At 47.7% G+C, this 26,685-nt stretch overlaps 2 protein-coding genes across 2 annotated transcripts in view; both read right to left on the bottom strand.

Moving 5' to 3' along the window:
* Positions 1–804, bottom strand: part of LOC100769633 (kinesin-like protein KIF19) — a 46,723-nt gene extending 45,919 nt beyond the window's left edge. Inside the window, exon 1 of the mRNA XM_027413398.2 lies at positions 85–804. Within this exon, the coding sequence (XP_027269199.2) occupies positions 85–171 (87 nt within the window). The 5' untranslated portion in view covers positions 172–804. The remainder of the gene's footprint in view (positions 1–84) is intronic.
* A 2,901-nt stretch (positions 805–3,705) lies between these two features.
* On the bottom strand, positions 3,706–24,672 carry Eif3b (eukaryotic translation initiation factor 3 subunit B). Its single transcript, XM_027413509.2, has 19 exons — positions 24,160–24,672; positions 19,677–19,869; positions 17,184–17,303; positions 16,903–16,960; positions 16,612–16,740; positions 16,248–16,405; positions 14,079–14,210; positions 13,931–13,997; positions 13,285–13,331; positions 11,232–11,442; positions 10,525–10,597; positions 9,423–9,545; positions 7,892–7,970; positions 7,137–7,275; positions 5,983–6,108; positions 5,323–5,400; positions 4,853–4,961; positions 4,619–4,735; positions 3,706–4,172 (listed from the first exon to the last, which is right to left on the bottom strand). Exons 1-18 carry the CDS (start codon positions 24,617–24,619, stop codon positions 4,632–4,634), a joined length of 2,406 nt encoding a protein of 801 aa, XP_027269310.1. The 5' UTR covers positions 24,620–24,672; the 3' UTR covers positions 3,706–4,172; positions 4,619–4,631.
* Between the last annotated feature and the right edge of the window lie 2,013 nt (positions 24,673–26,685).

Below are 26,685 nucleotides of genomic sequence, written 5' to 3'. Positions count from 1 at the left end.
ACAAGCACAGGGTTTGGGGTTTCTTGGCTGGGGTAGAGGCTGGATGGGCTGGAGTTAGCAGGGGACACGAAGGAGGGTACTTACCATGAGCTGCTGGTCCTTGGGTTCCATCTCCCTCAGGGCTGGGCTGCCCCGGGCTGGAGAGGGGTCTGTGATCTGGTGGGAGGGCATACTGCAAGTCAGAACTGAAGAGCCCCTAACTGGAGGGCCTCTAGCAGAGTCGGAGGCAAGGAGATCTTCTCAGCTCAGCCCCGCCCTGCTCCCCAGGCTCACTCTAGTGACGTCAGCTGGGTCCCCAGAGGTGGGGCTGGGCCAGCATTGATCTCATTTACTAACCTGGTGTCACCCCTACCTGTCTCTTTGGCCAGGACAGCCCTTGTGTTTTAAGTAGTCCCCAAGCAGCCAGGCAGACCTCACAGATGACATCATGATGGGACCATGATAAGAACCTTGTCCAGCCTGTCTCTTAAGTTCCTCGTAAGACACAGAAGCCTCTGGTCTAGAGATAAGCCCACCTCACAGAATCCTGCAGTGTGGTGCCCAGGAGCAATGGCCACCCACACAGGGGCCACCTCAGGCCAGTATTTGTGGCCTCCCACTCAAGGTGACAAAACAGCAACAGCTGAAACAAATGAGTCGCGTCAGTGACCTTGCTAGTGTCTTTCATAGATGACCAAGTTTCTGGTAGAATTTCCAGCCTTTGGTGTCTGAACACCCGAGAGGGATTAGGATGGAGCTGGTGGATTTACTGCTTCACCTCTTCTACAGATCCCTGGGAAGTCACAGAAGTCCTGTTCTGTGAACTTCCCAGCCCAATCAAGAAGACTGCACCAGCAATGTCACACAGGTAACCTGGGATGGCACAAGCTATTAAGAGCCAGGCTTGGGGCCTGGAGAGATGGCTCAGCAGGTAAAGGCATCTTCTATGAAAACTGACAACCTAAGTTCCCTCCCTGCGATCCACACAGTGGAAGGAGAGTCAACATCCCCCCCCCCCCCCCCCCCCCCCGAGACAGGTAGCTTTGGAGCCTATCCTGGCACTTGCTCTGGAGACCAGGCTGGCCTCGAACTCACAGAGATCCACCTGACTCTGCCTCTCGAGTGCTGGGATTAAAGGCGTGCGCCACCAATGCCCGGCAAGAGTCAACTCTTACAAGTTGTCCTCCACCTCACACACACATGGCACACACACTAAGTATGCAAAAACAAACAAAACATACATACAACACCCAGGCTCAGAGGCTGTTCAGTGGGTACTTCTCTTACAGACCTAAGTTTAATTCCTGGGATGTGCAGATGGAAGAGGTGCTTCCTGCAGGTTCCCCTCTGATCTCCACAAGTATGCGCAGTGCGTACATGCACACACAAAATACAGTAAGATAAAAACTACTTAAAAAACAAAAAAAAGCAAGACATGTTTAGCTGGGAGGTGGTGGCACACACCGTTAATTCCAGCACTCAGGAGGCAGAGGCAGGCAGATTTCTGTTTTGAGTTCAAGACCAGCCTGGTCTACAGAACTAGTTCTATGACAGCCAAGGCTACACAAAACAAAACAAAACAAAAGTTTGGAACTTAGGTGTTCCAAACACTGTACAGCTTTTTATGGAAACCACACAAAGGGAATGGAGAAATGGCTCAACAGTTTAGAGCACTAGTTGCTCTTCCATAGGACCCAGGTTCAATTCCTAGCACCTACAGAGCAGCTAACAAGTGTCTCTGAGTTTGTGGCCAGCCTGGTCTACAGAGCAAGTTCCAGGACAGCCAAGGCTACGAAGAAAAAACATGGCTCAAAAAACAAACCAACCGGGCTAGAGAAATGGCTCAGTGGTTTAAGAGCACTGACTGTTCTTCCAGAGAACCAGGGTTCAAATCCCAGCACCCACATGGCAGCTTACAACTATAACTGACAGGCGGTGGTAGCGCACGCCCTTAATCCCAGCACTCAGGAGGCAGGGGCAGGCGGATCTATGTGAGTTCGAGACCAGCCTGGTCTACAAGAGCTAGTTCTAGGACAGCCTCCAAAGCCACAGAGAAACCCTTTCTTGAAAAACCAAAAAAAAAAAAAAAAAAAAAAAAAAAAAACCCAAAAAAATCCCCCAACTGTCTATAACTTCCAGATCTGACACCCTCATACAAACATACATGCAGGCAAACACTGATGGACATAAATTATTTAAAAAAAAAAAAAAAGCTACAGATGAACCTATGAAACCCAAACTTGGGCTTTTTGTGAGGACTCTGCCTAGAGCTCAGTCAGGCTAACGGCACAGACCATGAGAAACTTCCAGGGGCCCCTGAAGCAAGCCCCATCCTCTCAGAAATCAATTTAGCTGTGTGAGGCCAGAACTATCACTCCTTAGGTCACATTCTTCCTCTTAGCATCTGGGTCAACCCTGGGCATCAGGAAATGTTTGCACAGAGCAGAGAAGGGATTAGGGCCCAAGGAAACACAGCCTCTCCCCACATCCAGCCTCCTGAAGCCTGAGTGATAAAGCTTGTACAAGTACACCCAAGCTGAGCCCTGAGATCAGTCTGTTCTGAGACAGGAGCTCCCCCTCAACTCCAGCTGCACCCTAGACACCAGAAAACCCAGGCTTCACAATTGTTTTAATTAGAAATCACAGAAAACAATCACAATCAATTTTCAAATAATGAAAAGTTTAGCAGTTATTTGAAACCTTTGAATGTACACTGGGCAGTAGTAGTGCACAGCTTTAATCCCAGCACCCAGGAAATGGGGGGCAGGCAGATGTCTTTTAGTTCCAGGCCAGTCTGGTTTATACAGCTAGTTCCTAGACAGCCAAGGCTATTACACAGTGAAACTGTCTCCAAAAAAAGAAAGAAAAACAAAAAACCTGCAAATGTGCTTAAATGTGTGCGTGCCTTTTTCTTCTCATAGCTGTGAAACTGGAAAAATGTATTTTTTTAAAGATTTTATTTATTATGTATACAACATTCTACTTCCATGTATATCCACACATCAGAAGAGGGCACCAGGTCTCATAGCGGATGGTTGTGAGCCACCATGTGGTTGCTGGGAATTGAACTCAGGACCTCTGAGTTCAATTCTGGAACTCAGTGCTCTTAACCTCTGAGCCATCTCTCCAGCTGGAAAAAGACTTTTAAAGAACATCAAGTGGCCAATACTGTGGGGTAAAAGTGCTGAAGGGGACTGCAACCACGATGGAACCTCAAGAGAACACAAAGGAATAAAGAACCTAAGAACCAGGACAGGTGACACAGTCAAAGCACTGATCTTTGTCCTCTGCTGGTATAGTACATGCTCTGCAGGCCCAGCCTGGGGTAGCTCTCTGGTCACAAGAGATGCAGAGCCAGAAGGGAGCCTGCAAGAGGCAGGTTGCATAGAGCATGGCCACAGCTCACCAATTGTGGAGCCCAGCTACACAAGTTTGCTGTCTTCTCTATTGGACACTAGGTGTCTAAGTGGCTGCTCCCCTCTGTACCTGTTTTCCAACCTGCCCAATTCTGGAAAACCTAAGGGTTCTGTGGGGTGAGATGAGCATTTTCTCACAGAAACAGATGGAATACATTACATCTGGGATGTGGTACACTAGGCTCCTGGCTAGATTTCAGACAGGTTCAACAAGCCAGGAGCAAGTGTGCAAACATTCTCACCCTAGGGAGAGGGAATGGGCAGGCCTCAAGGCCAGCCACTGCAAATGGCAAAGAAGAACAAGACAGCATTTTCACACAGGGTTGCTTTTATTTCCACATCCAACCTGCGCAGAGGGCCCCGCCACAGCCTGAACAGGTGTGAGGTGCTGGGTGCCTCCAGAGCTACTGGCACAAGTAAGTGGTGGGCGTGCAGTTCCCCTGAAGGTCTCCAGGGACAGCCAGTCCATGAATAGGGACCCCACTGAGCTGCAGGTGGAGTCTCTGGAAACACCACGGGCAGCAGGAGTGAAAGGAGCCACCAAGAGCGCTGCAATGAGGCCCCACAGCAGACATGGCATAAAAACCCAAACAGGTCAAATGAGAGAGGAGCCTCGAGTGTCCCCACTGTGGACCCAGGGGCTGAAGGCACAGAGCTGTGTCGGGATGGAAGAACCCCGGGTGTACTCGAAGTCCAGAGCAAAAAAGCACAGATGAGAACCCAGCCTGAGGCTCTCTGTGAAGGGTGGCCTCGGATCCTGGGCACGGCACAGTAACACTGCAATAGATGAGCCACCATTTAGTTAGCCACAATGCAAAGGATTATTCACTGACCACACTCCTGGCATGAGAGGTAGTTCCTCTAGCCAAGAGCTGGCCTGCATGTCAATTGCACCCACATTACCCTGACGCTCAGCTCTCACAGTTCCTGAGAGAACCCAGCACCACACACATTCACTCCTGTACTACCAACACTGGATGACACAGTGTTGTACCTGATCCTCCTTCCTGCAGCACTGCCCTCATGCCAGCCTCCGCTTCTTTTCAAGCTTTCTATCAACCACCAGTGATGCCTCATGCCAGCCTCTGCTTCTTTCCAAGCTCCCTATCAACCACCAGTGGTGGCACTACCATCTTGCTGGGGTTGTCTTCTATGTTGTGGTCTAACAAGCAGCCATTGACTAAGTAGGCACCCATTCCTGTCTTCACGTTCACAAGTCTTACCACAGTGTTGAAGTCACTCCTGACTTCCGAGAGGAATGATCTCCTCAGTGACAAAAAACTCGATGGTCTCCTCTTCCCAGTCATCCACATTGCTGTCCAGCTCATCAGTGTCCACCCCTAAGAAGACAGAGAGCAGGCTAACCCCTGGGACGTGGCTGCAATGCCGGCTACAGGGCTCTAGTCCACACCCTCAGGGACCACTCTTATTGAAGACAAGCCTGGAAGCTTGATTACCTCCCCGCAGTTCTAGACGCTCGTTCTTCTGCTTCATGTAGAGTTCCTGGGCCATTTTTCGGTATTGCCGGAAGTCCTCCATCATGGTCCGCCTTCTTTCCACCAGTTCCTATCAGGTGGGGAAGGTTGTAGGGCTGAGCAAGACATATTTGCTCATTCATAGCGACCCCCACTGTGTCCAGCGACCATTATTGAAGTTTGGAAGATGACAAGCAGAGCCTTGTTGGACACACCTTCCATAAAACCTCCCTCACTTCTCTTTTTGATTCTATCCCCTCCTGCTTCTATAAGAAAAAGCCAGCCTCTACCCAGTGTTAGTGGGTGTTGGTTCCAAGGACCAGTGCTGGCCCTCTGTTCCCCACTGTTAGCTGCCCCCTCTCATATGGAAGAACAAGCCAGACCAGGCTCCTGGCACACCCTTCTCACTAGTGCCCAGGCCCAGGCTCCCGTGAGCATCCCCTGGGGCTCACCTTTGAAGCTTTGGACTGGCTCAAGCGATCCTTCTGCTCGAAGATCTTAGAGTATTTCTTCAGATCCTTCTTAATTTGCTGAAATCAAGACAAGTCTCTCAGGATTAAACCTTCAAAGCAAGCACCATTAACTGCTGCCTTCAAAGATGCCAGTGTACACTGAGAGCCTCCAGGTCTAAGAGGATTCAGCCCCAGGGGACCAGCATGCCCAGCTGGGGCGTCTCATTTCATGGAAAGATTCCTAGGGTGAGTCACTCCCAGATCTTACTTAATATCACAACTCTATCCCATTACCTAACACCTCCTAGTTCTTCCAATCCCACTGGGACTTGTTTACAGCCTGTCTGGCTTAGGCAGACTCCTGGGTTTTCTGGGGAGTGGGGAACAGACAAGAAGGATAGGGTTATCTTTTTGCTATACAGCAGAGTCTGGCAAGAACTCAAAATCCTCTTGCCTCAGCCTCCTGGGTTTATTGGTATTGCCTAGCCTGCAAGTTTAAGAGTTAGTGCCTGACTGCTTCAGTTAAGGTCTCACTGCCCTGCATCTCTTCAGAGGCCCTACCTCTATTCCCCACTCACAGGACAATGCCTCGTTTCCTTCAGTGCCACAACTCCTCCCATACCCAACTCCTTGTGGTCCCAACAAGGTAGGGACACAGACCTTTATCTGATCCTGGCTGAGGAGTGTTGGGGGCCTTGGTCTCCAGAGCAGCTGGCAAAAGCGATCTTTGTTGTTCTTCTGGAGAAGGCGTCCTTGGAAGGTCCACAGCCAATAAGCATTGTCCACCTAGAGAGGGCAGTGGGGTCCAGCATGCAAAATGTGCAAGGCCATCGTGGGACAGCACCAACCTGTGCTCATCCTCCAGCAGGGAAGGTGGTTAGGAAACACAATGAGCTAAGGATATTGTACTAACAGCAGTCAGCAGGTGTTCTTCCCAGTGCAGGCCTGCTTATCACTGCTCTTTGACAAGAAACTTCCCCACCAGTGCCAACTACTGACAGCACCAGCCACAGCTTAGCCAGCTAACCTTGTCTTTCCCAACAAGACTCAACAAAGCAGTGCCTCAATTCAAACACTGGACTCTGGGAGTGTTGTGGACTGAACAGAACAACCCCACATGGGACTTAAGAGTTTCACTCCCCCCCCCCTTTTTTGGGGGGGCTAGGGGGTGGCATGGGTGCTGGGAATGGAACCCAGGACCTTCTGCCTACTAGTCAGGTGTTAAGCCTAAACAAGGGCCTGGAGAGATGGCTCTGTGGTTATAAGCACTGACTGCTCTTCCAAAGGACCCGGGGTTCAATTCCCAGCACCCACATGGCAGCTCACAACTGTCTGCAACTCCAGTTCTAGGGGACACTATACCCATGGCAAAACACCAATGCACATTTTAAAAAATTAATAAATTTAAAAAAAATCCTAAACAAGTGTTGGGATGAACCATGCTGCACTGACATCTGGGATATCATCACATCCATAGAGAATACTGTTCCAGACACTATTCAAAGCCAATCTGGGAAGCAAGGGGTCCTTCTCACCAACTGGAGCCCTCTAAGCTCATAGGTTTTATTTGCATGGACTAGCTCAAGTGCCCACTCATCAGTAAACAGAGAAAGCAGCCTGCCCCCAGGAGGCACAGCAGCCCATGCTCTGGCAGCTGACCCCTCTGGATCAAATGGGCTCCCTAAGCCACAAAGGCTGTAAGTAATATCCTTTCGCCCAGGATCCCTGGATACAATCATCCCACAGATAACAGTTTCTGTCACCAGCCTTGAAAGACTTCATTTCTAGAGGGCCCAGTATCTGCCACCTCCTACCTTATGGCTCCACCATGACACAGAAGTGACCACATAGCGGCCAGTTGGGTCCCACTCAACGTCAGAGGCCATGTAGTGTTCTGCAATGTTCATGACGGTGCAGTCTGAAGTGTCGACAAACGCCAAGGCACCATTCATGCTGTGGGGTGACAGGGCAGCTGCATTCCACAATCACCCTGTACCCCTACCCTGAGCAGTCCAATACCCCAATTTCCGCTGAGTCACAAGGGTAGGAAAGGAGCAAGGACCAAGACGCCCACTCTCTGCTGGGGTATAGCTCCCCGGGCAATGACAAATTTCCTAAGGACATCATGAGACTGGGATCAGGATATAGATGGTGTACACAAGTGTTCTGTGCCATCTAGAGAATGTGGGACCTGAGGAAGCCTCCAGAGAGCTAGGATAACATGCACGCCACAGTGGGAACAAACTGTGGCAGGCAGTCCTTCCTACCAGAGGCCAAGGCTGATTTGCTCACTACTCCCGTGTGCTCAGCCGGAATGTAGGGGAGCAATAGAAAGGCACCCCAAACACAGGGGGCTGCCTCTGGTTAAGCATCTGTCCCACTGGAAGACACGGGATTTATAGGAGGGAATGTAAGCTATAATCACAAAAAAACATGTCATCCATAAGTCACTACTGCGATCGATCTGGTTTGGCTGGAGGCTCAGCTGTGACAATTATCAAGTAAGATGATGACACTCCGTCTCAACACAAACGCTCAGGAGACAGGGTGTTGCTTGCCCCTGACTCACCTCCTCAGCCCGGCCAGCACCACGAACTGTCCCTGGGGACTCCAGAAGATGGTGTTTGCTTGCTGCTTGTCAAACATCTCTGCAAGGAAAGCAAGTACCTGTGAGGAAACTGTGCCAGTGCCTCTCCAGCTAAGACAGTGCCACCTCTGAAGAGGGCTGGCAAAGACAAAAGTCCCTACACATCTCAGATACAAACCCACTGATCACCTCAGGAGGACTACTTCAAAACAATTCCCCCATTCAGTTAGACATGAAGTCATGATGCATGCTTAAGGGTGGTGGGTGCTGGCTGCTGCACAAGTATGGTGGGTACTATTTTCAATTTCACATGCAACTGGACAAAGACTGCACTTATAGTGACTACAGTAGTGACTCATCTCTGGAGTCCTTCCACCAGACCTCAGAGACCTGACTTCAAAATTAACAACGGCCAACCCACTGAAGTCACCTTTTCAGTACGCTCACAGAACCTCTAGTATATCATCTTCCCAGCACCCAACACTGGCAAAGCAAATGGGGTGACTTCCTAGGTCACTCCTTGCCTAAACCTTCAGGCCTCTCAGTCAGCCAACAACTTTCAAACAGGCCATTAACATTTAGGCGTCTCCTTGGCCACAGAACTCAGAAGCAGCAAAGTGGGAGGTGATGAAGTTCTGACACTACAGCCATATTTGCTCTGATGGGGCAAGAGTCTCACATTCAGAAAGCTACAGGACAATCGTCCCATCTGGCTACAGTACACAGTGGAGTACTGTCTGTGACCCTGGTGCTGACAGCCCAAAGAAATACCTATCACACACAATCAGGAGATAACACCTTTCCTGTGTTTGTTGTAACAGGACAGAAGTCTTCTGATTGTCTGCAATTGTCCACATTTTATACATCCAAGAGAATCAACAACAAAATTGACTTTGCAACAGCCAACTGAACCTATCATAACTGGTTAGATCTAGGTAAAGGGAAAGCATACTGCTCACAGGTCTCAGAAGCTACTCCTAAGATATATGAAGCCCAAATTACAGAGAGTCATAGTATGACTGCTACAGTACAGGGAACAGGGTACCAGCTTCCTATCAGAAACATATAGAATTCAGCCTGGGGGTACCCTGCAGATCCATCCCACTGAGGGCAACATTGTGTGGCTCAGCTTGTCCTGAACCCTAAACCTGCAGACTTGTGTGGGGCTGTCATAACACACAGACAAGATGAGCAGCAGAAGCCCATGGGGACCCCAAGCAGGGCTACACATTGCTTTCATGTCAAAGGGGCATGTGTCTTTTAGGTACACACTGCCACACGAATGGGACCCTTCCTGCTGAAGCAGAGTGGAGGACTTCAGGGCTAAGCCAGGCTGAGGGACAGAGGGCAGTAGTCCACGAGAGGAAACAACAGTGGCCTCCAAAACAATGGCCAAGTTAGATGAGGGCATATGTGCTCCCAAGTCACTCTAACCTCAACCTATCATCTGACCCATAGCTGCAATCCGGGCCCAAGAAGCTCTCCAGAGGGAGTCTGAGGGCAGACTACTTACTGATGAGTTCGATCTTCCCATTGCTCTTCACGTGGTAGAAGGAGACCGATATCCGAGGTGCCTCGCCATGAAGCACAGCAAACTTACTGCCATTGGGTTCCCAGGCAAAGGCTATGATGGTTTCTAGAATCAACAAGAAGAGAGTCAGTGGCTATCATTTTTCACAGCAACATCTTCATTTATGAAGATCTTCATTCAACTGGAGGAAAACACCCCCAAACCCCAAATTCACTATCAGGATCACAGACCAACTGATAGCAAAAGCAAGCAAGCAAGCAAAAAAAAAACAGAAGCCAGCAGATTTCAAAGGCAGCTGGTTTAATCTGATTGCAATGCTGTGCTAGTTACAAGCCCAGGCCAGAATAGAACTTGTAATCTTCCAGTCCTGGCCTCCTGAAGGCTGAAATCATAAGCTTGTGCTGCTACATTGTCTTTCCTTATCCTAACATGGGAGATGTGATGCTTTTCTATAGGCAAACAAAATAAAAGCCAAATGAAAATCACAGGCACTTTGCCAGACAAAGGCAGAAACTACTTGGCTATTCCAGTAAAGAAGGGAAATTAGAGGGAAAGTAAAGTGGAGGGTGGGCATGGTGTTGCACGCCTTTAATGCCAACATTTGTGAGGTGGAGGTGTGTGGATCTCTATGAGTTCTAGGCAGTCAAGGTTATAGTGAGACTCTATCTCCCTCCACCCAAAAAAGTAAATCAATAAACTTAAATAAAATAAAAAACTTAGTGGTAAAGGCCTATAATTCTAGCACTTAACAGGTTGAGGCATATAGATTGGGAGCTCAAGACCAGCTGGGTTACAGAATGAGACTCTTTATTTCACAGAAACAGTAACACCTGACACTGCAACCAACAAACCAGGAAGCCACTCACTCATTCAAGGCGATTCCCAGGCATGGTGGTGTGCACCTGTAACCCCAGTGCGGGAGGGCAGACAAGAGGATGACTGTGACAAGCCAGCTTAACCAGTGTGCTCCCAGTCAATGTGATCTGCTGACACCCACTTTAGTGTATTACTTGAGCACCTGGCTCAGGCAGAAGCTGTGCAAGACAAGGGCACAGAAGGCCCTTCCTGCTACATGGAAGCTTACCTTTCATCTCAACAACGTCGACAGGTACCTGCTTCTCCCTCATTCGGAAGATTTCAAAGTTTGTGACAACACCCTGTTGATAAAAATAATAGAGAAGGGGTTAAATTCTGGAAGGTGAAGGCATAAGAAAGATGGGGAGTCTAACTGGACAAGCTAACAGATGGCGTTCAGCCCCCAGCATATTTGCATCCCTAATGCTGGTGATAAAGCTGCCACAGTGACAGGATAGTCCAAGTGCACACTGCAGCACATCTACCAGGGCTCTCAAGGGTCCTCCAGTCCATGGAGGGGACCACAGGACTTGCACACTGTGGAGCAACATGCACCATGGCCAAACAGCTGGCAGTGTCAGCACCAGACCATCCCGAAAGTACCCTATGAGTCTATGCAATAAACCACCTGTTAACACCACTCAACAAAACAACTTTAGGGGCTAGAAAGATGCTGCAGAAGGTCTGTATTAGGTTGCAAGCACCCAGCCACCCAGCCAAGTCAAGTGGCTCACAACCAACTATAACTCCAATTCTAGGAACTTTCTGGCCTCCTCTGGGCACCTGCACACCTGTACACGTGTACAGGTGTACACACACACACACACACACACACACACACACACACACACACACACACACACACACACACGATATTAAGAAAAATCTTCAGAAGCAGCAGCTCACTTAGAAGAGGCTCCCATGGCAACTACTCACCTGTGTGCCTTTTGGAGTCCTGTCCACTTTCACACACAGGTAATCTCCATTCTTCTGCCAGTGCAGCTTGCAGTCAACCACATTGAATAAATTCCTCACCCGGATCTCCTGTCTGGTGGGGAGCTGCATCAGGGTCACCCTGGCTGGAATATCTTTGTCTTCCGGCACCCAAAAGGCAATGATGTTACCTCCCGGAGACCAAGAAAAGTCTCTGCAGAACAAAGGCATAAAAGATTATGTGAAGAACAGGTGGTCACAGAACTGAAAGAAGAATGCACTTACTCTTAAAAGTGTTATGCTGGCACCCTGCCCACTACCTGCTACCCACTGAGCCCTCTACACACTAGCCTGTGCTGAACACTGCACAGTACAGCCTACAGTTCTCCTAACCCTGGGGCATTATCATACTACTGTGACATCAAGGGAATAGACAGAGGGATGCTGCTCATTGTAACTCCCCATGCAGACCAGCCCCACATTCAGGCACCACATAGTAGCTTCAGGGTATGTAAAGGTCAGCCAAGGTGCCAAAGGGAAGGACTACAAGTCAGAAGATGGGAGATGGACAGGTGAACAATCCCTTCTCCTCTATTAACTGTTCCACAGGACAGACACTGTGACAGGCTGCCTGTGGGTTTAATCATGTGAAAAACCACTATACGTGCCATGTTCTTGTTTTGCACATTTTTGGTGAGATGGTCTGTTGCCTAGACTGGTCTCAAGCTTGTGGGCTTAAGCATCCCCTCCTCTCGCCGGGTGGTGGTGGCGCACACCTTTAATCCCAGCACTCAGGAGGCAGAGGCAGGCGGATCTCTGTGAGTTCAGATCAGCCTGGTCTACAAGAGCTAGTTCCAGGACGGCCTCCAAAGCCACAGAGAAAACCTGTCTCGAAAAACCAAAAAAAAAAAAAAAGCATCCCCTCCTCTCCTTATCCTCCTGACCTGTTGGACTGCAGAAGCCTTCCACATCTAAATTTGATTTTTAATTTGTCGCAGATCAGTGTATGCCTGTTTGCCAAATGATACTCAGGAACGTAAAAACAAAAGGACACACTAGTGTCCTCTGCATTGCTAAGTGTTTTACCAAACCCAGGACTGATCAGCTCCCAAGGACTTCAGACAAACAAGACAGAAGGAACTGCAGGTCCTTGCCAGGTAACCCAGGCCTCACCCCATAGAACAAGGAGCAGCAGGGAAGACCTTCCATCAGGGAGCTTTCTGAAGAGGACAAAGCCACTGTGCTCAAGAGTCTCTCCACAGTCCCTATACTAGCTAGGCAAGACTCTTTGAACTTAGTATTTATTTCTGTGCCAGTGAGCAGGAGCCACTACAGCACTCCAATGTTTGCAGAAAAAGGCAAGCAAATGCTTTTTTAAGTGCTTAAGAACTGAGTGCTAGCTGGACATGGCAGCACACACCTGTAATACTACCATGTGGGAAAATAGGGAGTTCAAGATGTCCTCAGCCACAGAAAAAGTTCCAGGCTAGTTTAAGTAACATGAGACTGTCTTAAAAATTAAAAACCCAGCTGGGCAGTGGTGGCGCACACCTTTAGTCCCAGCACTTGAGAGGCAGAGGCAGGCGGATCTCTGTGAGTTCGTGACCAGCCTGGTCTACAAGAGCTACTTCCAGGACAGCCTCCAAAGCTACAGAGAAATCCTGCCTTGAAAAACCAAAAATGAATGAATGAATGAATGAATGAATGAATGAACAAACAGAAAACCCAGGTCTGTTCATGTGCTCCCCAAATACACAGTGGAACTCTAAGGTAGTGGCCATTAGTGAGGCCCTTGTGAGGTAAATCGTTCTTAAGGAAGGGAATGTAGGGGACCCAGTGAATGCCTTTTTAAGGTTCCTGGAGAGCTGTTCCTTCTAATACCTGGAGTGAGACAGACACCATCCACTCAAGAGAAAGCCCCTACCAGACAGAATCCACCAGCTCATCTTGGACTCTCGGTTTTAAGAGGGAAAGACAGACATTTCTGCTATAGACATTCTGGTTGCCACAGTAACCAGAGCACATTGACACTGACTTTACAGAAACTTTCACTTACTTTATTCCAGAGATCTTCAAGCTCTTCTTGTCCAAAAGGCCCATAGACTGTCCATGAAGGAAAAGGGGGAAAAAAAAAAATCAGTTCAGAAAGGTCAGGGGAACATCAACTCTATGAACCTCTTTTTACAATTAGACTGAAGACTGGAGCACACGTCACAGCACATGTGTGCATGTAAATCAGAAGACAATGTGTAGTAGCCAAGTTCTTGCCTTCCATAGTGCAGTGTAGGGATTGAACTCAGGTTGTCAGGCTTGGTGACAAGTGCCTCTATCCACTGAGTCATCTTGCCAGCCCCTTTCCCCCCCTCTTAACAGTCCAAGATTCTGCTGTATCTAGGGAACATTACAAGCATGAAGTATAGGTAAATAGCAACACTCTTTCAATACAACTTCAGAAGGAGCCAGTTTGGCCAGCCTACCAAAGCCCTGCCTCCCTTACTATAGCACAGATTAAGCAAGCACTATGTCCATGCTGAAAAGTATAGCCATGCATGCACACAACCATGCATGGTTTGCCTTCTAGAACACGAAAATCACCATGAGAATTAGGGCCATAGCTCAGTGGTAGAGCAGTTGCCCTAGCCTGCAGTATTCTAGTTCAATGCCCAGAACTTCCAGAAACATGAAAGCAAAAGTAAACTCACGGGTGTTTCATAGATGCTAAGAGTATCCAGAGTCATTCTTGCAAAGAATTTGCCATCATGGCTCCACCTGGGGAGAAAAGAAGTACCAGGCTGCACCAATGAACAAGAAAAACAACAGGTAGGCAGACCAGGGCTACAGTCTACTCACTTGAAAATGGGCCAGTGGGCTGAGCTTTCACAATGGAATCCTCTCTTCTTATGCCCTGTGAGAATGTCCCAGATAATGATGGCCTGAGGGTCATCCTGAGTGTCCATCAGTGGGCTGAAAGTGACAAGGTATCTGCAAGAGGGGGGGGGGGTCACTTAGTACAGCACCTCCTTTGTCACAGTTCCAGCACATATTACTGTGGGTCACAGACACAAGTACACAGAACACGGCCAAGATGTGTACCAGCCTTTCCCCACATAGCATGATCCCTAAGAATGGTGTCTGATCTCTCTAAGTTGGGAGTGGGGTGAGCATGACAAAGTACAAAGTAATCACAGACCACCACAAGTTATCCAGAATGGTGTTCATACCAGGAAATCAAACATCCAATAAAAGTCTGCTTGAGTGGGCTGGTCTAGAGGGAGGAGAGGCCTTGGAGGTCAGAAGAGGGAGTTGGATTTCCTGCAACTGGAGTTATGGATGGTTGTAAGCAACTATACGGATGATGGGAATTGAAGTAGGGCCTCTGCAAGAACAAGTATTCTTAACCACCATCTCTCCAGCCCCTCACATATCCACTTTCAACACTGCTGCTGGAATGGACTCTCTTGTACCAGACAGGTGAAGTGGTTAAGAATTAAAGGGCACTCTATGAGAGCAGCACAAAGAGAAGAAAGGATTGTTCCGAGTGAAGGGAATGACAGCTACGGGACATAGGACTGGGGCCAACATGCATCAGTGGATGTAACAACCTTTGTCTATGCAGGGAGGCACTTTTTTTTTCTTTCTTAAAGATTTATTATGTATACAGTGTTCTGTGGGCATCAGATCTCATTACAAATGGTTGTGAGCCACCATGTGGTTGCTGGGAATTGAACTTAGAACCTCTGGAAGAGCAGTCAGTGCTCTTAACCACTGAGCCATCTCTCCAGCCCAACAGGAAGGCACTTTTAAGTTACAGAATCATAAACCTTTTGTTTTTGACGTAAATAAGAAATAATTTTCTGGGTGTTGGTAGCGCACACCTTTAATCTCAGCACTCAGCAGGCAGAGGCAGGTGGATCTCTGTGAGTTTGAGGCCAGCCTAATCTACAGAGTGAGTGCCAGAATAGGCTCCAAAGCCACACAAAAAAACCGCCTTGTAAAAAACAGAAAATAAATAAATAAATAAATAAATGAAAGAAAGAAAGAAAGAAAGAAAAAAAAGGAATAATTTAAGGCAGGTAACTAGTATATATTTTTGTTGTTTTTTGTTAATAGAGTCTCATGTAGACCAGTTGGCCTTGAACTCCCAATCCTTTTGCCTCTATTTCCCAAGTGCAGGGATTCTAGGTGTGCGTGGCATGTGGGCTCCTCTAGCTTTCCTCCAGCTCCACTTTTCACAAGTGTCTCTTTCCATGACCAATTCAGAAAAGGGAAAGAAACCCTTCTAGGAAAAATGTCTAGTCCCTGAACTAGAATAAGAACTAATCTGTGTGACATTGTGGCACCAAATATTAATGCAGGCATGGTGCCTTACCTAGAACTAAGGCATCACAAAATACACACGGTGGTTATGTGGTGGATGTGCCCTTGGAAATGAGCACATGTGGTTCACCTTGAAGGGTCCACTTTACCTGAAGGATACATTCCACAATCTCCCAGTACCAAGTCCAGTGAGTATTTTTCCTTATACGTACATATACACATACCCATAAGTATGTGTTAAGCAGAGTTAAGAGACCAAAGAGAACAGAATGCAACCATTATAAACACATACTATAGCGAGTTCTGTCTGCATGGGCTCTCTCCTAAGATTCACGATACGATACAGACAATTTTCTTGCTGTGGGACTCTGTCACTGCAGCCCAGAAAGGTGAAACCATGTAAGGGAATTATCCCCAGCTCAGTTGCTCAGTTTTATGGGGCTGGGGAGGATGTAGCTCAGTGGCAGAGACGCTGGGCCACACCTCAGCAAGCAAAATGTAGCTTTGGAGCCTATCCTGGCACTTGATCTGGAGACCAGGCTGGCCCCAAACTCACAGAGATCCGCCTGCCTCTGCCTCACGAGTGCTGGGATTAAAGGCCAGCCTGGCGAGTTCTCTGGCTTCTTTCTGGAATTTTTCTGTGAAGTCTGAGACTACAAGTCACCTGAGGAGGCCAACAAGAGGAGAGCTTGAGTCACTCACCTTTCACATGGAGAGAAGTCGATAAGCTGCACGCCTTGGTGGCTAAACCTCTGAATCTGCTTGAACTTCTCCCCTCCCCAGAGGGCAATGCCCCGCTGATGAAAAGTGGCCAGGTAGGTGCCCTTAGGGGACCAGCGCACATAAGTCTCTGTCCATCTCTGTAAGAAGGAAGGACCAGCGTTAAAATGACAAAAAGCCAAGCACAGTGACCCTTCCTTCTACAAAGCATCTTCTCTTTTTTTCAGAATCTGTTTCCACGCTGTTCTCAAAGTGCCTCAGAGAACAAGAGCCTTCACCTGCTCCTTCGGGCAGAAACCAGCCCTGCTGTAATGAGACAAGAGGTCACACAGCTGCTAGTACACACCGCTCTTTCTTCAATTGAGACTGGATCTTTGACGTCATTCCGGAAGATGGATGTCCGGTCTCCACTCTCAAAAATTACACTGTATTGATCTCTACACTCTGCCTCTTCCAACCAGTAACGCAAATTCCCCTAAAAATATCAAAATCAAGGGATTTAGTGCACTGAATTAATTTTATTCAAAGAAAGCTGACACTATCACACTTTGACAGATGACAAGTTCAACAGACACCTTTTAACCTCAAGTTATGAAATTTCTCCTTACTACAAAAGCAGAGGTTTTACAGCACATACCAGGTCTTTGAAAGGCTGTTTCTCTGGAATGTCCCACTCATCACTGATCGTCATGTACCTGCAACAGAATAGGCACTGCTGAGTGGCACAAGCTGGATGGGGTGAGGGGGCCCATGACCAGGCAGCACTGTACCCTCTCCACCTACCCCAAGCCCAAAGCAGAAACTTGAAATGCTCTTGTTTGGCCAACAGAAGTGAATCACCTCAAAGGCTACCAGCACCCACTGACGAACTCCCCATCACCCACAGGAATCAACCACAGATCTCAGGCTCCAACTCACTTATCAAAATCAGTGAAGAGGTTGACCCGGAACGTGTGCTGCTTGTCCAGCTTGTATCCATCAGCGTTTTTCACAGCATCCACAGCATGAGCAGGAGAAGCATATTCCAGAAAGATGTACCTGAGCAAGAAGGCAAACAGCTTGCACATGTGCACCTTTAAAACTTATTGTATACTGAGACCTTTCTAAACGAACTGAGGTCCTAGCTGTTCTGCAGCCTCCCCAAGATGGTCAGTTACTTTGAGGACCAGAGTACATGCAGGCAACGCAGTTTCCTAAAGAATGAAATCCTAATAGAAACATCTCTTAGAGTAGCTTTGGAGCCTGTCCTGGAACTCGCTCTGTAGATCAGGCAGGCCTCAAACTCACAGAGGTCCATCTGCCTCTGCCTCCTGAGTGCTAGAATTAAAGGTGTGTGCCACCACTGCCCAGCTTAGAAACATCTCAAAACTGTGACTTCGTGGTTATAAATGACAGAAAAGTTTAACAGAAATAGTCATTATCCCATGACAGCCCCGTGATGAACGTATGTCAAAACCTAGCAAAGTGTCCATTTCACATATGCAATGTTTCTGGTCAGCAATGACCTCATTAAGAGTCACTATTACACATCACAGGAAAATTACACAGGATTTTAGGGGAAGCTTCGTTACAGATAAACACCTAACACAGCAAGTAACTGTCAGTCAAAGAGATTACCCTTCAACCAAATGGCTCAGCAACAATTAAGAGCACTAGCTCTTAACCACGCCAGGTGGCCCACATCTTTAATCCCAAAGCTAGGAAGCAGAGGCAGGCAGAACTGTGAGTGTCAGGCCAGCCAAGGCTACATAGTGAGACTTTCAACAAAACTAAAAAAGGCCATTGGCTGCTCTTGCAGTGAGCTCAGCACCCATTCACATGGTGGTTCACAACTGTCTGTAATTCCAGTTCCAGGGATCAAATGATCACTCTCTCTGGCTTCTGAGAAGACTAAGTACACATGTGGTGCACATTCATACATGCAAGCAAAACATTCACATACATAAAATAAAATTGAAGGGGGGAGGCTAGAGGGATGGCTGAGTGGTTAAGAGCGCCGATTACTCTTCCAGAGGACCCAGGTTCAATTCCCAACTGCTCTTGCAGTCAGCTCAGCACCCATCCACATGGTGGTTCACAACTGTCTGTAATTCCAGTTCCAAGGGATATGAAACCTTCACACAGACATACATGCAGGCAAAATACCAATGAGCATAAAATAAAAATAAATATAATCTATAAAAATATAATCTTCAAAAATAAAACAAAAACCATAAAACGCAATAACATTGCCTAGAACCAATGATTCTTCCAAAAATAACTAACTTTGTAGATAGTTTTAAAAACACTAAGACAGCCGAGCGGTGGTGGCACATGCCTTTAATCCCAGCACTCGGGAGGCAGAGGCAGGTGGATCTCTGTGAGTTTGAGACCAGCCTGGTCTACAAGAGCTAGTTCCAGGACAGCTTCCAAGCCACAGAGAAACCCTGTCTTGAAAAACTAAAATAATAATAATAATAGTAATAATAATAAAAAAACACTAAGAGGCTGGGCGTTGGTGGCGCATGCCTTTAATCCCAGCACTCGGGAGGCAGAGGCAGGTGGATCTCTGTGAGTTCAAGGCCAGCCTGGTCTCCAGAGCAAGTGCCAGGATAGGCTCCAAAGTTACAAAGAGAAACCCTGTGTTGAAATCCCACCACCACCACCAAAAACCATTAAGACTTTAATTCTAAAAGGTGCCCTTATCACCCTATACTCCCCTCAGACAAGGGGGCATTTAAAGGAGGTCTGTCAATAGTGGCAAGAGGCAAACGACCCCCTATAAATTGAGCAGCATTCTCAATTTATAAATTGGACCATTCTGCCCTGTCCAGTCAACTGAGGGCAGCCAGTCCCACTGCTTAAGAGCCTCCACCCTAGGAGACAGGAGCCTCAGGCCTGCACAACAAAATCTAAGCAGACCTCCCACAGTCATTGTCCATTGACACCAGAGCATCAATCACAGTACTTGAAGCTGAGCCCTGGGCACCAGACATAAAAGAGGACCAGAATCAACAGGAAAGACCTAATTTTGAAGAGAAAAAGCAAACAGCAAGTCACAAAACCTCAGGCTACACCCATGATTTTAGGTAACAGTAGGAAGGAAGTCAATAACTAAGTAGTGATACAAGGCTTTTGCCTTCACTTCAGATAAGTTTAAATGTTTTAACAAGTACTTCTGAGAGAAATCCCACAGGCAGGCTTCCCCTTGGGCTGTGCGCACTCTCAAGACAGTGGTATCTTTATCCAGAACCTATCCTAGGTCACCTGCTGCTCCCGTGGGCATCAGCTGGAGATCTCAGTCTGCAGTCACTCACTACACCATGATTTCAGGGCCCTGCTGAGGATTCCACCGAGAGAGCTTCCCTCTGGGGTGGCCTGAAAACAAATTCCCAAGCCCACAACTGTTGCTTCAGCAACTGGCACTCTCACCCTTTAGTCTTTCCATCCTCTTCAGGGTAATAGTCATTTATGATTTTTCCAAACTTGGAGAAGATCTTGTGGATGACATTTTTGAGCTTCTCAAGCCGATCCGGTCCCACCTGAGGAACGTTGTCTACAACAATCACTGAGTCGATCCCATCTGCTTCCTGAGGCCGATCCTTGAGTATATCACCAAGTAATTCTGAAGGAGTAAAAGAAATGTCAAGTGGTTTCTATTGAAGCCAACTAGCTCTCACCTCTTAGCTAGCAGGCTGATTATGTCTAAGAGGCATCTACTCTAAGGGCTTTCATCATGAACAAAGAAATCATGACCTAACTTAAACAACAAAGAATCAAAAAGGCTAATCCCCACACTCCTTTTGATGGGCAGTATTGTCAAAATGTACCCAGTTGTAACTGCTGGGTGAATGCCTTTAATACCATCACTCTGGAAGTGAAGGCAGAAGCAGGTGGATCTCTGAGTTCAAGACCAGCCTGGTATACAGAAGTTCCAGGACAGGCTCCAAAAGCTACACAAAGAAACCCTGTCTCGAAAAAACAAAATAAATGAATGAATGAATATATTTTTAAGAAAAAAAGCAACTTCCAACATACTAAAGTAGTGCTGGGATGGAGGGTCAGTGGGGAAAGTGCCCTGCTGCCCACAAGCATGAGGAACTGATTTCAGATGGCCAGCACCCACAGAAAAACCAAGTGTAAGGTGGGCATGGTGGTTCATGCGTTCAGTCCCAGGACTCAAGAGGTAGGCAGATCTCTGTGAATTCAAGGCCAGCTTGGTATACATGGGAATTAGTAGGACAGCCGAGGTTACACGAGAGAGTCTGTCTCAAGAGTCAGGTGTAGAAGCATGCATCTATAACCCCAAGGCTGTAAGGGCAGAGGTAAAAGGATCTCAGAGGCTTGCTGAAGAAACAGTCTATATGTAACAGTAGCTCCGGGTTCAATTAGAGACCCTATATTAAAATGGAGAGTGGGGTGTAAAGAACATACCTGCCATAAACCTTGGTCTCCACACATACTTGCACACAAAAAACACATGTACACAAGAGAAAGCTGAGCTAGATGTAAGAGTGCTCCCAGCACCTGAGAAACTGGGGCAGAAAGACAGCCATTTTTTGAGGTCACCCAGATCTATACAAGATCCAGATACAGAAGTCTGACCTGGCATGGTAATCCACACCTTTAAACCCAGTACTCAGGAGCCAAAGGTTGACAGATCTGAGTTTGAGGCCAGAATGGTGAGTTCCAGAACAGCCATAGTGAGACTTTCATAGGCTTCATAGTGAGAGTCCGTCTCAAAAAGACCAAAAAGAAAATATATGTGGGGGTGGAGAGATGGCTCAGCAGTTATAAAAACACGTGTTACTTTCCCAGAGAACCAGAGTTCAGCTCCTAGCACCCCCAGAACCATCTGCAACCCTTCAGGGAACCTACTGCCCCCTTCTGGCCTCCAAAGACAATGCATGTATGTGGTACAAGCATACATGGAGGCAAAACATCTACAACAAAAAATAAGAGTAAGGAAAAATAGAACTGGAGAGATGGCTCTGCCATTTTAGAGCACTTGTTGCTCTTTCAGAAGATTAAAGCTCAATGCCAGCACCCACATGGGGGCTCACAGCCATCTATAACTCCAGTTCCAAGGAATCTGATGCTCTCTTCTAAACAATACTCACACACGTGGTGCATACACATGAATGCAGGCATACCTACATACAAAATAACCTAAAAAATAAATTATAAATAACATATATGATTAAAAATAAAAGGAAACTCTGGGCCAGCAGGAAGGCTCAGTATATAGAGAGCACTGTTGTAAAAGCCTGACAATTTGAGTTTCCTCCATTGTGGAAGGAGGAAACCAACTCCTCAATGCTATCCTGACTGCTATACAAATGTGCAGCACAGTACCAACTCACCTCATGACTTCTTGGGGTTTTTTTGTTTTGTTTTCTGAGACAATATGTGTTTCTCTGTGTGTCCCTGTCCGTGGCAGGCCTGGAATGTGCTCTGTAGACCAGGCTGACCTTGTCCTCCTGCCTAACTCCTCCTAAGCGCTGGTATTAAAAGTGTGCACCACTACCACCTGGCAAGCAATGACTTTTCAAAAGGTCACTGTTGGTGGGCCCTTACTGCCCAGAAGATGGGTTCCAGGTTGCTTTTGGCCACCGTGTTTTGTCACAACAATAGAGACCTAAGACAGACACATTTCAAAGATGGCAGAATCAAGAGTAGGTAGGCAAAGAGCAGACTCCCAACACAGCTACACCACACAGCAAGCTCTGGGCTCCTTTAAAAGCCTGCTCACCGTACTATTAAATGCCTGTTAAGCTGGATCTGGAACTTAACAAGACGTAATAAAGAAGGTCAGCTTCTATACAAACTACAGACTACTTCCTTCACAGGAGCTCAAAGCATCTAGCTAGACTCTAACAATCTGAGCAGGGCACAGCAAAGTATCCCCACAATGTAACACACATTTGTTTTCTTTTAGTTTGCTTGGATTCTTTAAAAACTTACCTATTTATTTTTAAAAGTTTATTTATTTTATGTCTATTGGTGTTTTGCCTACAAGTATGTCTGTGTGAGGGTGCCAGATCCTCTGCAACTGAAATTACAGTCTGTGAGCTGCTGTGTGGGTGCTGGGAATTGAACCCAGGTCCTTTGGAAGAACAGCCAGTGCTCAACCACTGAGAAACAAAACAAAGATGGGCCGGAAAGATTACTCAGCAATTAGGAGCACCAGCTGTTCTTCTAAAGCACTCGTGTTTAATTCCCAGCACTCACTCGGTGACTTACAACCAACTCTAACTCCATTTGGGAGATCCAACCGCCCCCACAGGCAATAGGCATGGATACAACACAGACACACAGGAGGGTAAATGCTCCTTTGCATAAAATAATTTTTTAATTAAAAAAATAAAAATAAACTTTTGAAAAAGGGAAAAGATGGGGGTGCGGCATATGGAGAAATGGTTAGTTAAAAAAGTACTTTCTGGGCAAGCAGCAGGAGTTAGGGTCCCCTGTACCCAGATAAAAAGCTGGCACAGTGGCATACACCTGTATCCCCAGTACTAGAAAGGTACAAATGAGGGACTCAATGGCCAGCCAGTTTGGCCAACTGGTGGGCCCCAAGTTCAGAGAGATACCCCTTTCCCCTAAAAAAAAGCAGCTATATTTGGTGGTGGTTCACACCTGTAATCCAGCACTTGAGCGAGTAAAACAGGAGGATGACCATGAGTTCTGGACCACCATGGGATACAGTGTGAGGTCCTGTCTGAAACCATGATGCAACAGGGAGACACTTCAACCCAAATTAAATAACCAAGGGTTCAAAAGGAGCTTCAAAGCCAAAACTTAGGCTTTTAACATAGGGGGAACTGGTACATCAAGAGGTTACTGGAGCTGGGCAAGAGGTGGGAACCCAGAAACCTGCTTCCTCAAGGCCTGTAGAGCTAAGACTGTTACACTCTTCACAATAGTTGATCTGCTTCTTAAGAAATACAGCAAACAAGCCAGGCAAAGTGGCTTACACCTTAAACCCTGGTAATCTTAAAGTGGACACAAGAGGCTCAGTTCCAAGCCAGCTTCAGCCCTATGAAGAGTTCTAGGCCACCCTCGGCTATTCGAGACTCTGTCTTACAACAAAAACAAATCCCATATACATACAAAAGCTAAGTAAAATAATGGTGACACTAAAAGGCAGCCCCTTTAATATTTTAAGTTCTAAGTTGACAACTATACTGAGGCTCGAAATTCTCTTGGCATGTCACTAGTAGTTCAAAATCAATTATTTGGGTGTTCATGCCTGGAGTACCAGCACTACAGAGACAAACACAGGAGAATCAAAGAGTTCAAGTTCGGTTTGATCTATCTGCCCCTTGGTATTAATCAAATCAACACATAAACGAACTGGCTCATGTGCTCTCACTATTCAGTTGAAACAGCAGAAAACACATGCTATCAGTTGTCACAAGATTATAGCAAGCAGGCTTTCTTGCAACCGTAGAAGAGAATATGAAGTAAGCTGCAAAACGAACAGTGTGAAAAAGCAATGTACAACACAAGCATGGTCAGGGTTACCGGCCAAGGGGAAAAAAAAAAAAAAAAAAGATAAGCAGGCGGGAATGTGGTTGGGTCAGATGGTAATGCCTTACTACTGAAACCGATGGGAAGACATTTCTGCAAGGGAGAAGGCACCAGACACGACCTGACCCTCCCATTCGACCCACTGAGGAGTCCAGCTGATCAACGCTGGAAATCCTGACCGGGAAACTGAGATGCCGCAGATACTGCAACTAGTCTTGCCCTCTACCAACCCCAGGTGTCAGGTCTTCCAGCAGAGGTGGGCTCCCCAAGTGGTCCCCTACTTTAGAGGAAATAGGTGCGGATCGTGGCAGTCGGAAGACCTCGCGCCCTCGACATCAGCAGATGCCCTCACCGTAGACACAATCATGATTACAGCCCTTACCTTCCTCGCTCACGTCGTCCACGAAATCCTCGGGGTCGCTGAAGGAGGGCTCATCCGCCTCTCCGTTCTCCAGAGCCCGCGGCTCCGCCTCAGGCGAGCTGCCATCGGACCCGCCCTCCTCCTCCGCTCCAGCGACGGAGTGCTCCCGGGCCTGCTCCCCGCTGGCCTCCGCCTTCCCGGGAGCAGAGGGCTCCTGCGCCGAGGATCGTTCCGCCGGCTGCGGCGGGGGCGACACGGCCGGACTCGTCGCCGTTTCCTCTTCGGGTTGGGCCGCCCGCTTGGCCCTCACTTCGGGCTCCGGTCCGGCCTCTTCCTCGGCGTCTTCCGTCTGCCCCACTTCGGACCCTCCAGACCCCACCGTCTCATCCGCCGGCGGCGATTCGGAGGCTGGCTGCTGCCTCGCGGGCTCAGCCCGCTCCTCGGCCGCCTCGGGCGCCGCCACGTTCTCAGCGTCCTGCATGGGCCCGCGCTGCTTCTCACCCGGCTCGGCCGCCCTGCTTCCGATTCCCAGGAATCACCGCGCGCCGCTAGAGCGGAGCCACGTGCGTGCAGCGAATAGATCGTACCAATATGCACTGGGGGAGACACCCACGCCCTCCTTCCTCACGACCACCCCAAGGAAACTAAGACATGCATAAAAACCACCTAGAAACAACCATATTACTGTTTTTCAAGACAAAGGAGGTTGTTTATATCCAAAAAGACTTTTTAGGTAGCGAATAAACTCACTAGTTTATGTGGCTCCCCCATTATGGGCAAGAAATGGTTGCGTCCAAGATGGCAGACGTTCCCCTGCCTCTCCCAGCGGGCGCTAGGTGAGAGAACTGAACTATCTGGGGAGCACCAAGCAGATTGCCAAATGATTATAACACGTGAAACTATATGGAGACAAAATATGTAACTAGAAAACCATGCCAAGAAGACTTAAACTTCCACATATGATGCTTTTTAAGCTTTGCTTTCAATCAGACAGACAGCTTGACTGACAAAACTGGATTCTTCCCCCCTTTAAGGTCTGCGTTTTAGACTCGTCCACTGACGGGGCAAAAGAACGAAGGGTTCCAAAACTGCACGAGGAGTTCGCCGCCAACCAGAGGCAGCCAACACGGGAAAATAATTGACCCTCACAAAGCAGCACCGTGTTGCGAGTGGCTTTAGTTTCAATGGCTATCAGCATCGCAACGGCTCGCAATCTAGCGTTGGGCCCGGAGCAGATTACTGTGGTTCAGTCCGCCAGACACAGCCGCCTTCACACGCGGGAGAACGCGATCACGTGGGCCAGCGTGGGGTGGGCGGGGCGGAACCTGGCCTGGGAGGCAACAGGAGAGATTACTGGGAAGGAAAATCATCTCCTGTCTCTCTATGTCTTACTTGTCAAAATTTTTGATGCCTCAAAACGCAGAGCTGTTCCTTATGGGTTGTTATTTCGACAGTCTTGAAAAGGAGCTAAGAGCTTAAGAGCACTTTTTTCAGAGGACCAGGTTTGCCTCCCAGCATCCATATGGTGGCTTAAACCAACTCAAACTCGAAAATTTTTATGTTTGTCCTGCCTGCAAGTATATCTCTGTACCACGCGTGTGCATGATGCCCACGGAGGTCAGAAGAGGACATGGTATCACCTGGGACTGGAGTTACAGACAGTTGTGAGCTGCTATAGGGGTGGGAATTGAATCCAGGTCCTTGGTTAGAGCAGGAAGTTGCTCTTAAAAGTTGAGCCATCGCTCCAGTCCCAGCTCATTCCCGGAAAATAAAGAACTCTTTTTTAAAAGACCGGTTAGTTGACATGAAAGCATAGGCTTGGAATACCAACACTGGAATGGCTGAGCCATAAAGATAAGCTATGCTAGCTAGTCTGTGCGATATAAAGACTCAACAAACGAAATAGGTGGCCAGGGGCTGGTGGATGAGTTAGCAATCTGCTGGAGTGTTTCTGATCTATTCACAAATCAGGAGTTACAGACCAGTCAGACAGCTCCAGCACCCTTGCTGTCAAACCTGACAACTTGAGTTCCATCCTGGAAACCCATGTTGTAGAGGGAGAGAACTGACACCAGGGTTAACCTCTGATTTTCACAAGCATACACACAACTAAGAAAATATTTAATTTTTTGAAAACTCACCATGTCTTCCAGCACTGGCATGCAGAATTTTGAGAACCTGAAGCCCTAGTGTCTGGACTCACAAACCAAATCTTGAGAAAGGCTTATGGCTCCAGGTTCTAGAAGCCAGAGACGTATGACTGTAGGTGCTTGGAATACAGGCTTTCTTCCCTGGGGTTTAGTTGCCTGGAGCCCCACACAAAGCATCTACTATAACCTTCCACCTCATTCTTTTATAGCTCTCAAGCCCTGACTGTGGAGACCCATGGTTCCTGATAGCTAGTAGCACCCCCCCCCTCCAAGACATGGTTTCTTATGTAGCTCTGGCTGTCCTGGAACTCGCTCTGTAGATCATACTGGCCTCAAACTCACAGAAGTCCTCCTGCCTCTGCCTCTCAGTTCTGAGATCAAAGGCGGCAGGCACTAC

The sequence above is a fragment of the Cricetulus griseus genome, chromosome 4 (assembly GCF_003668045.3).
Source record: "Cricetulus griseus strain 17A/GY chromosome 4, alternate assembly CriGri-PICRH-1.0, whole genome shotgun sequence".
Lineage (NCBI taxonomy): Eukaryota > Metazoa > Chordata > Mammalia > Rodentia > Cricetidae > Cricetulus > Cricetulus griseus.
The sequence above is the reverse complement of the archived record's forward strand: the minus strand, read 5'-3'. Positions and strand labels throughout refer to the sequence as shown.